General features: G+C 51.5%; 2 protein-coding genes across 4 annotated transcripts; one reads left to right on the top strand and one right to left on the bottom strand.

The window, feature by feature from the left end:
- Positions 1–1,376: 1,376 nt before the first annotated feature.
- On the top strand, positions 1,377–2,973 carry HCST (hematopoietic cell signal transducer). Of its 3 annotated transcripts, XM_004388100.2 has the most exons (4): positions 1,377–1,444; positions 1,945–1,968; positions 2,423–2,554; positions 2,774–2,874. In XM_004388100.2, the coding sequence occupies exons 1-4, from the start codon at positions 1,402–1,404 to the stop codon at positions 2,812–2,814; spliced, it is 240 nt and encodes a 79-aa protein (XP_004388157.1). In that variant the 5' UTR covers positions 1,377–1,401; the 3' UTR covers positions 2,815–2,874. The 3 variants fall into 3 exon arrangements, with proteins under 3 accessions (XP_004388157.1, XP_023598008.1, XP_023598007.1); XM_023742240.1 differs by lacking the exon at positions 1,377–1,444 and having other exon boundaries at positions 1,530–1,968; positions 2,777–2,973; XM_023742239.1 differs by lacking the exon at positions 1,377–1,444 and having other exon boundaries at positions 1,530–1,968.
- Positions 2,974–3,227: 254 nt separating this feature from the next.
- Positions 3,228–5,288, bottom strand: TYROBP (transmembrane immune signaling adaptor TYROBP). Its single transcript, XM_023742238.1, has 5 exons — positions 5,148–5,288; positions 4,772–4,798; positions 4,483–4,617; positions 4,263–4,306; positions 3,228–3,472 (listed from the first exon to the last, which is right to left on the bottom strand). Exons 1-5 carry the CDS (start codon positions 5,230–5,232, stop codon positions 3,407–3,409), a joined length of 357 nt encoding a protein of 118 aa, XP_023598006.1. The 5' UTR covers positions 5,233–5,288; the 3' UTR covers positions 3,228–3,406.
- Between the last annotated feature and the right edge of the window lie 5,501 nt (positions 5,289–10,789).

Here is a 10,789-nt window from a genome sequence, read left to right as displayed (position 1 = left end):
ACCATCCCTGTTACAAGAGCAGAAGTGCGCTCCAGGTTGATAAACCAGAAAATCTGTCGCCGTCGAGTCGATTCCAACTCACAGCGACCCTATAGGACAGAGTAGAAATGCCCCATAAAGTTTCCAAGGAGTGCCTGGTGGATTCAAACCGCTGACCTTTTGGTTAGGGGCCATAGCACATAACCACTACACCACCAGGCTTTCCTCCAAGCTAGCAGCCGAGTGCAAATGGTCTTAACCACCCAGGGACCTTCAGAAGTGATACCAAATACCAAACCCAAACCTGTGGCCGCCAAGTCGGTTCCGACTCATAGAGACCCTACAGAACAGGGTAGGACTGCTCCATAGCGTTTCCAAGCAGCACCTGGTCGATTCGAACTGTCGACCTTTTGGTTAGCAGCCAGATGCTTAACCACTGCGCCACCCATACAGATGGGCTCAAGTTTCTCCCTCTTCCCCACTTCACCGTCTCCTTTTCAGAGGTCAGGTCTCATTTATTTAATTTATAACAACAAGTGAGACACTTGCCAGGTGCTGTGGTTTGAGCTGTGTAGCTGGGAAGGGGGGGTGGGGTGGGGAGGTTCTCGGTTCCCATGTCGGTGACCCGCCACGGCACTGGCTGTGTTGATCATATTTCTCCACAGCTTTCAGGACTTGGCCTCTCCTGCTCCTCCTCCCTCACTTCCTGCACCTTCTCCATTCCCTGGATGAGTCCTCCACTTCTCTCTTTCTCCTAGAGGGAGGGGCCTCTCCTCAGACTGTACTCACTTCCTGGGTGATCTCATCCCTTCTCGTAGCTTTCAATACCACCCATAAGCCATCACTCCCCAGATTTACATCTCCAGCCCAGACTTATCCCCCTAAACTTGCAGTTGCTTCTGTGGTCACTCAACATCTCCACAGAGAACTCTACCAGGCATTTCCAACTCGGTGTGCCCAAACCTCAGAGTTTTCCCCAAACCCACTACCCCCATCTCTGCCAATGCGTGCTCCATTGTCTCAGTTGCTCAAGTCAGAAGCTGTGGTCATCTTGGATCCTTGTCTTTCATACACATCCACATCCATTCCATCAACAAGTTCCACTGGCTCTAACTTCAAAATATTTCCAGAATCCCCGCGGCATCCCCATCCTGGCCCACCTGTCACCCTCCACCTGGATAATCATAGCAGCTTCCCTGGTCTTTCCATCCCTCCCCCCCAGATTGCTCCCCAAAGGCAGTCACAGGGACACCTCCACCTCCACCAGCCATGTGCCCACCCACCCCCCTACACACAGGAAGCAGGTAGTCTTGCTGCCAGCAGGGCAACATCCGCTACTGCTTCCTGTCTCTTCCCCCGTGGCTCCTCAGGACTTCTCTGGACCACAGCCCTTTGTCAGACCTCTCCAGTCCCCCGCTGGCCATGCCCCCTCCGGGCCTCATCCTGCTCCTGTTGTTGCTCCCAGGTGAAGCCAGTGGTTATGGGGGGTGACAGGCTGAGTATTTGTGAGAGGAGAGGCTTGGGTGACAACTGAAGGGAGGGGTGCTGAGGGTGGGCCTTTCTCCCTGTGCGCCTCCTCTTTCTGAAGATCCATTCCACTTCAGGTCCTGGGTCCTCTGGAGGGGAGTCTAGTTCTGGGTAGCTGTTAATCTCCCCTTCTCATGGCTGGGTCTCCGCCTCTGCTTCAAATTTCTGTCCCTTTCTGAGATCCTCCCCTTTCTATCTGGCCCCCTTTCCCTGGTGGTACAGTGCTTAAGAGCTCCTTGGAAACCCTATGGGGCAGTTCTACCCTGTCCTATAGGGTCGCTATGAGCCAGAATCGAATCGACAGCAGTGGGTTTGGTTTTGGGGTTCCCATTCCATCTCCCCCGAGTGGAGGTGCCTCCTCAGGATATCACCTTTCCCTGCACCCTATTTTGGGATCCTCCTCTTTCCGCCTGACCCATCTTCCCTCTCTTTCCACAGTGGCTGCAGCTCAAACAACCCCAGGTGAGGCAGAAACACTCCCTCCTCTTCGTCCTGGTGCTTCAGGCACCACCTCCATCCTTTAAGTGTGGCCTGAGGATGGGAACCCTAAACCGCTCTCCAGGTCACCATCTCATCTCCCGTCCCCAAATCAGCCCCAGAGGATCTACAGCTCTCTCCGCGTCCCCGTGTTGTCCCCTTCATCACTAAGTCGCAGCCGCATGGAATCTGCAACCCCCAGCCTCTCTCTGAGAGTACCTCCTAAGCCCAGAGCACAGCCCCAGGTGTCCGGGACACCCCTGGCCTCTCTCTGGATCTCTATCTTCCCTTGCATCCCAAAGTACAGCCCCAGGAAATCTGGGATCCTCTCCCCCCCACTCTCTCCAGGGCTTCCCCTGCCTGCCCCCTGTCCGAAGCACAAACCCAGGGATCAGGAACCCCCCTCAGCTGCCTTCTTGTCTCGGCCCCCACCCTCCAGGCCCCTGTTCCGGATGTGGGCCTCTCTCCTTGCCACTCCTGGTGGGCCTTGTGGCCGCCGACGCAGTCCTGTCGCTGCTAACCGTGGGCGTGGTGTTCATGTGTGCACGCCCACGTCACCAACCGATGCCAGGTGAGGGCAGGGATGGGGTGGGGTTTATGGAGGGGGCCATCCCTAGTGAGGGACCCTGAGGGAGGGGAGCCCCGGGGAAGCCCTGGAGGAGATGCCGGGGAAACCCTGGGGGAGGTGCCTGGGGGAACTCCTGAGGAAACCCCTGAGGCAGAGAGTCCCCAGGGAGGTAGAGACGTGGGGTAGGGGCCAGGCCTCATGCTTTCTCTCTGCCACTCCCAGCAGATGACAAAATCTACATCAACATGCCTGTCAGGGGCTGAGCCCCCCGAAACGGGGACCTTGGACCAACGTCTGTCTCCGATCCTGAACTGTGTGTGGTGGAACAGGAACACCACCCCCCATTTTGGAGTAAAACAATGGAAATAACTCTAGTTCTAATTCTTCCTCAAAGAACCCCAAAGGTCCCCAAAGCCTCCCTCCTATTTAGCTGTTTCTGGGTCCAAACCCCCCTTACCAAAAAAAAAAAAAAAAAAAAACAAATCAAACCCGTTGCCACTCAGTCAATTCCGACTTATAGCGACACTATAGGACAGTGGAGAACTGCCCCACAGGGTTTCCAAGGAGCACCTGGTGGATTCAAACTGCCAGCCTTTTGGTTAGCTGCCAAAAGCTTAACCACCGGGCCACCAGGGCTCCAAAGAACCCCACATATCCCCATTCCCAAGGATGTGACATAACAGAACAGTGTTTTTGTGCTCCGTGTTTATTTGGGGTTGGTGATGGGGAGAGGGCTGATATCGCTAGGAGGATATTCTGCAGATCTGTGTCTTGCTGGGGTAGGAATTGGGTGCTGGGTGGGTATCAGGAATGACTGGATCCAGGCGTCAGGCTGTCGGCTGCTGTGGTTTAGGCTCATCTGTAATACTGCCTCTGTGTGTTGAGATCACTGTAGACATCCGACCTCGGACCCTGGAGCTCCTAAAGGGATGAGGGCAGTGGGTGAACAGGTTGGAGACCATCAGTGGAAGGGGTCCACCAAATAAATTTAGAGCAAACTCCAGCCTCTCCTAGTGGCCTGGGAGGCCCCTGCCAGCGTCTTCAACCTTGAAAGCGGCGAAGAGGTCTGGACTGTATTAAAGTGCATTCAGTGTGCCTCTTTCCCTTCAGCCTCCTGGTTATGCCCCAGCTTCAGGGCGTTTGCCGGGCCCTTCTCTCTGCTTGGAACATCAGTCCCCTAGATCTTCCCATGGGTGGTTCCTTCTTTTCCTTCAGGTCTCCGCTCAGTGTCACCTCCTTAGGGAGGCATTCCTCTATTCCCCACCCCCCCCACCGTGGTTTCCTCCTCCCATCCCCCAGCCTATCAATCAGCCTGCTTTATTTCCTTTATGGTCCCTCCCCATCATCTTGTTTGCTTACTCCAAGTCAGTCTGCCCAGCTAGGGCCTAAGCGCTCCTCCTGGGCCATGGCCACCGAGGAAGGGCCTTTTCCTGAATAATTCGGAGCCTACCTTCTGAGTAAGGCTGGACTTGCCTTTCCAAAGGCAAATTCACCCCCACGTGTCCTCCGCACACATTTTAAGCTGAAGATAAGGTCGGCATTAAAACAGATTTGGGACAAATGCTCCATGTTTTTATTTGCCCTCAAGGGTTTGGGGAGCTATTGGGAAGGCAGTGTGAGAGTCTGAGGCCCGGAGGGATGGAGGGGGCCTTTGGGGCACAGACCCTCAGGGCGGGAGGAAGACTGGAGGAAGAAAAGCTGGCTTCCTTACCTGGTACGTCGACTCCGTCTGGTTCATGCGCTGTTTCCCGCTCACTGGTGGGGGAAGGGGTGCAAAAAGGATAAAGTGGACAGGTGAGGAATTGGGATCATTGTGATGCTTCCAAATCCGCCCACTCAGCACTGTCCCTTTGGTGGGTCGTTTCTGGGAACTTAACCCCCCCCACACACAGGCGCATCCTCCCAGGCCATCTCCCACCAGCCCCACTCACTCTCCGCAGCCCCGCGTTTCTGAGGGACCAGCCGTCCCAGAGAATACACCGCCAGGGCGATGAGGAGCGTCAGCAGCAGGTCCCCCAGCACAATCCCAGCCAGCACGCCAGGGCTCATGGTAGCACACTTGCATTCTGAGGCACAGGGGTTGGGGAGCTCAGTGGGGGCCAGGGACCTGGGCGGGGAGTCAGCAGAGGAAGGGTTGAAGGGTTGGAGAAATTGGGGGAAGGGATGGAGATGGAGGAGGTCTTTGGGAGGTGGGGAGGGTCACGGGGTATGGATTCCTACCACTCTGGGCCTGGGCAGGGCTGAGACCTGAGGGAGGAAAAAGAAGGTAAGCTGAGGTATGGGATTGTGACGAGGTGGCATTGATAGGAGCTGGGGAGAGTGGTTCCTGACACCCAGAAGGCGAGGGGACCTGGTGGGCTGTGTTACCTCTACTCTGACTTGTCCTGTTGCAACACCCTTGGATGTCTCCTGCCCCTGCTTCCACCTGAGGCCAATTCCTGGGGTTTCAGTCTTCGGGAGAGACTCACAGGCTTCGGGGGGCTGGGATCCGCTCCCGTCCCAACGCTCCCCTTTGGTTTCCTCTTTCTGCCCTGCTCCCCGCCCTGCCCCCAGCTGAGCCTGAGGCAGGAGGCAGATGCAGAAGACCCCAACTCACCACCGGCAGTCAGAAGGAAAGCCAGAAGCAGCAGTCTACGGGAGGGTCTGATGCCCCCCATGTTGCAGGTGACGCTGCTGGACATCAGTCTGAGGGCCACTGGATGTGGCTTTGCGTCTGACAAAGTGAAGTAGGAAGTCTGAGGTGGGTGGTGGCAGGAGGGAGGAGGGGACAGTATGGGAGGAGGGCCAGAGAGAGAGAACAATAGCAAGAATCAGGCCCAGAGACCCCAGGGACCATGCTGCATCCCCTAAAGGCTGGACGCGCCGGGCCAAGGGCCCACGGATCATCAGCTCCTGACCTCTCTCCCCGATCAGGGGCCGCGCTTCATTGTAACAGGAGGTCAGTGGCCCACTGACCTAAGTCAGCTCTGCCTCTTCCTGGCTAGGCAATTTTGAGCAAGTTACTCAGTCTCTCTGGGTCTCGGTTTTCTTCGTCTGTAAAATGGTGAATAAAATAGTATCTGCTTCATAGGATTGTTGTAAGGATTAAATCAATTAATGTTCCTAGAACAGGGTCTGACACTTGTCAGCTTTCCTTTCATAAGTGTTGGCTGCAATTATTATTGGGAGCCCTGGTGGGGACGTGGCTAAGGGCTCAGGCTGCTAGCCAAAAGCTTAGCCGCTCCTTGGAGACCTTATGGGGCAGTTCTACCCTGTCCTATAGGGTCGCTATGAGTTGGAATCGACCTGATGGCAATGGGTATAATTAATTATTATTTGATGATCAGAACTTTATGATGTTCTTACGATATTAAAATAGAGTTATCAGTGTGTATTCTCAATGATGACAACAAAATTCAATTCGGGCAAAACAAAACAGAGCTGTTAGATTTGGGGACAAGTGATTTAAGACTCTGTCCTAAGTGCTAATGCACTTATTGCCTCAGTTAACTTCTGTGGTAGAGACTTATCATTCCAGAGATGTAAAGACACTTGCCCGAGGTCACATGGCAAATAAGGGTGGAAACGGAACTCAGCCCCCAAAGGCAGTTTTTTGGACTCTTCCACAGAAAAGAAAAACAAAAAAGCAGAAAAATGGGGGAGGAGACAGTGGCCAGACAGAGAAAGAGGGAGAGGCGCGGACGGTGACACAGATACGCATCACACAGACGCAGGAGTTTGGGGGGAGCCGAGTGGGGGGACAATGTAGTGACCCCTGGGCCCAGCTGGGCTGTCCCACTGAACGAGGAAGTGGCTGGAAGTGAGGACTAAGAGAGGTCAGCTGGGAGCAAGCAGGAAGATCTAGTTCCAGAGAGAGCCTGAGCTGAAACTGGGGAAGGAGGAACTTGAGGTTCGGGTACGGCGGGGATAGGCCAGCTGCAGGAAGCCCCCTCCCCCGGCCTCTTGCCACATCCCACAGTTCCCTGGGCCAAGGCTCAGGACAGAAAAGGGGAAACTGGATGCCAGTCACGGGTAGATGCCGCATGGCAAGCCGGCAGGGGTAGGGTTTGTAGTCTGGAGGAGGGTCAGGCTCAGGCTGAGCCACCACTGGCCGCTAATCACCACCGCCATTGCCCCAGCCTGGCCACGTCCTGTCCCTAGAGAACCCAAATCCCTCCTCTTAGGTCTAAGGTGAGCGTACAGCAAACAGGCCTTGCAGGCCCCACTGGGCCCACCACAACCCTCAGCATGGCTGGAGTAAGGAAAGGGGCGAGCAGAGGCTTGGGGAGGCTCTGAGCCAGGAGGGCTCCTGCTGCTGTGTGTGGGGACAGACCCTGTGGGCAGGGACAGGAGTAAGGAGACCAGGCTGCTGTGATGGTCCAGGTTATCATGAGGACTTGGCGAGGTAATTCACATAAAATATTACAGCAGCGCCGGTATACTGTCTGTGCTCAGTAAATATTAATCACCGTCATTATTGTCGCTGTTGGTATTAAGTCTTCAGTTCTGGGCTCACCTTGACCAGAATCCTCCCTCAGCCCATCAGCGTCAGCCCCCTGATCTGCTCCTCCCAATCGGCCAGGTCTGGGCTGTCCCCGGAAGACCCTCAGTCTAACCACCTGTACGCCCAGGACTGCTGGACTGCAGCAGAGTCCTGGAGCCCCTTTAAGTGGTGAATGTGGGCAAGTCCAAGGGGCCCCAGGGAACAGACTGCGGTGGCGGGGGATTTGTGGGGCGTGGGGAAGAGGTTCTTTACCAACCAGAAGTGAAGGACTTCAGTATTTTAAGAAGCAGTACTACTAGGCTGGCGCAGGCAGTGGAATGCAAGTCTGGCTGGTCTCTGCTCCAAGGACGGATGAGGCCCCTGGCTTGGGTGAAAGCAGAGCCTGCTATGGAGGGCGCCTGGCTGACTGGGTGCTCCTCCCGGCCCCATGGTGCCCGGCCCCAGGAAACAGGGCTGAGTGCCCCCGTGGATGATCGTTAAAGCGTCTCGGTCTCTCCTGGCAGCAGCCCAAGAGTCAAGCAGCTGGGGAAGGCCAAAGCCGACTTTCCCGGAAACCAGGCTGTGTCGAGCGGGCAGCTCGCTCGTCTCTGTGGAAGTCACAGCCCGTCCCTACTGTCCTTGCTTCCACTCTCACCCCTCGGTGGTCAGGGGAAGGTTTTTAAACCTAAGTTTTTAAACATGGCCAAAAGATTTGGACACTTCACAAAGAGATACAAATGGCTGATAAGCACGTGAGAAGTGCTCAGCCTCGTTAGTTATCAAGGAAATGCAAAGTGAAACCGGGTGAAATACATACACACCCATTAGGATGACTAAAATCAAAAAGATCGACTCTATCAAGTGTCAGCGGGGAGCAGGAACAACTGGAATTCTCATACGCTGCTGGTGGAAATGTGAAAGAGTACAAGCACTTTGTAAAACAGATGAGCGGTCTCTTCTACAGTTAAACATTCGCCCGCCCGGTGATCCAGCAATTCCGCTATTCGGTATTTAACCAAGAAAAATAAAAACGTGTTTCCGTAAAGACGAGTAAGGCCTGCAAGATCTTCCCCTGCCCATATTTCTGTCCCTGTCTCCTGCCTCTCCTCCCCACTCATACACTACTCCAGCTACACTGGCCTCCTTACTGTTTTCTTGACTAAGTCAAGCTTGTTCACACCTTGCGGAGCCCTGGTGGTGCAGTGGTTAAAGAGTTTGGCTGCTAACCTAAAGGTTGGCAGTTTGAATCCACCAGGCACTCCTTGGAAACCCTATGGGGCAGTTCTCCTCTGTCCTACAGGGTCACTGTGAGTCCGCATTGACTCAACCACAATGGGTTTGGTTTTTTTTTTTCTGTCTGGAATTCACACCTCAGGGCCTTTGTACCTGATGGCCTTGCCCAGCAGGTTTCTCCCAGAATGTTTGTACAACTGGTCTTTTCTCCTCAACTCGAATGTCACCCCCTCATGGAGGCCTGCCCTGACCACCACAGCTGAAGTCACCTTCCACTTCCAGTTTAATTTTTCTTTCTGGTATTTGTCATACCTGAAATTCTCTGATGTATGTGTTCCCGTTTTTACCATTTGCCTTTTCCTCTGGAAAGGAGACTCCCCGAGAGCAGGTCCCTTTCTGCCTTGTTCACTGATTTATCCTCAGCACACAGTACTACAACCCGTCACCGCTGAGTCCGTCCCGACTCGTAGCAACCCTATAGGACAGAGTACAACTGCCCCATAGGGTTTCCAAGGAGCAGCTGATGGATTCCAACTGCCGATCTTTTGGTTAGCAGCCGAGCTCTTAACCACTGTGCCACCATGGCTCCCAGCACATAGTAGGTGCTCAATAAATATTCATTGGGTATTGGACTAAATGACCACCAGTGGTAACAGATTGAGTTAAACATGGCTTCTTGTCTCTGAAGAGGTTTAACGGTATCCCAGACATGTCCACTATTTCTTCTTCTTCTTTTTTTTTTTTTTGGTGAAAATATACACAACAAAACATATATCAGTTCAACAGTCCCTACATGTACAATTCAGTGACATTGGTTATATTTTTCAAATTGTGCCACCTTTCTTGATATCTTTTTCCAAATTCTTTTACCATCATTAATACAAACTCACTGCCCCCTAAGCTTCTCATCTACCCTTTTGAGTTGCTGTTAACAATTCGATCACATATAGATAATTCTTTAAAAAAGCACAACGCTCAAGGCAGACATTCTCTTCTAATTAAGCTAAACTATTGTTTGGTTTAAAGAGGACTTAAGGGACTAGTTTTGGCTTAAGTTTTAAAGTTTAAAGTTTTCCTTAGGGCAATAGTTTCAGGGAGTCATCCATCTTCAATGGCTCTATAAAGTCTGAATTCCATTAGACTTTTAAATTCTGTTCTGCATTTTCCCCCTTTTGATCAGGAATCTTCTATAGAGTCTTTGATCAAAATGTTAATAATGGAAAGTGCTGAAAAGCAAGGATGTCACTTTGGGACTAAGGTGTGCCTGATTCAAGCCATGGTATTTTCAATCATCTCAAATGCGTAGGAAAGTTGGACAATGAATATGGAAGGCTGAAGAAGAATTGATACCTTCAAATTATGGTGTTGGTGAAGAATATTTAATATACCTTGGACTGCCAGAAGAATGAAGAAATCTGTCATAGAAGAAGTACAGCCAGAGTGCTCCTTAGAGGCAAGGGTTATGGGTAAGTCTTCATAAACTTTACCAAAACTCTTGTGTCTTAAATGACATAAAAAGCACCTTTGTGACTTTTAATTTAAAAAAAAAAGGTTCAGTAATAGTAGCTGGGTACCATCTTGTTCTTCTGGTCTCATGGCAAAGGAGGCAGTTGTTCATGGAGGCAATTAGACCTGCATTCTTGTTCCTCCTCAGAATCCTGAACCTCCTCCTTCTGCTGCTGCTGCTCCAAGTGAATAGAGACCAATTGTACTTCGGATGGCTACTGGCGAGCTTTTAAGACCCCAGGAACTACATAACAAACTAGGAGGTAGAACAGAGGTGCTAAAATCATTATTAGGTCAATTGACTGGAATATCTCATGAAACCATGACCCTAAACCTCCAAAGGAAGAAAACAAATCTTACGACGTGTTTGTTGATACATAGACAGTATTCGAAGCTGCTTTTTTTTTTTTTAGAACTATATATAACACAACATTTGCCAATTCAACCTTTTTCAGGTGTATAGATTAGTCACACGAATTCCATTAATCATGCTGTGCAGCCATCACTCTGAATTGATGCCAGATTTCCCATCATCATAAACAGAAACTCACTGTTTCCTCAACAATGGTTCCGCCTCTTCCTTACCTCCTGCCCCTCATAACCACTAATGAACTTGGGTCTCTATACATGTACCTATTCTCATCATTTCATGTAAGTGGTACAGTAAATACAATATTTGTCCTTTTGCGATTGACTTTTTCATTCCGCATAAAGTCTTCAAGGTTCATCCCTGTTGTGTGTATTAGGACTTCATTTCTGTTTATGGCTGAGTAGTATTCCATTGTATGGATCTACCACATGTTGTTTATCCAGTCATCTGTTGATGGGCATTTAGGTTGTTTCCACATTTTGCCTATTGTGAAAAGTGCTGCGGTGAACATTGGTGTATGTACGTCTGTTCACGTCACTACTCTAAGGAGTGGAATTGCCGGGTCCTATGTTGGTTCTCTTTTTAATTTTTCGAGGAATACACTTTTCTTCTGAAATCAGTCACTTGGCAGATAGGCGTACTTGTTGTTGTCAGCTGCAGTTGAATC

The sequence above is a fragment of the Trichechus manatus genome, unplaced genomic scaffold, assembly GCF_000243295.1.
Source record: "Trichechus manatus latirostris isolate Lorelei unplaced genomic scaffold, TriManLat1.0 scaffold00207, whole genome shotgun sequence".
Classification (NCBI taxonomy): Eukaryota; Metazoa; Chordata; class Mammalia; order Sirenia; family Trichechidae; genus Trichechus; species Trichechus manatus.
The sequence above is the reverse complement of the archived record's forward strand: the minus strand, read 5'-3'. Positions and strand labels throughout refer to the sequence as shown.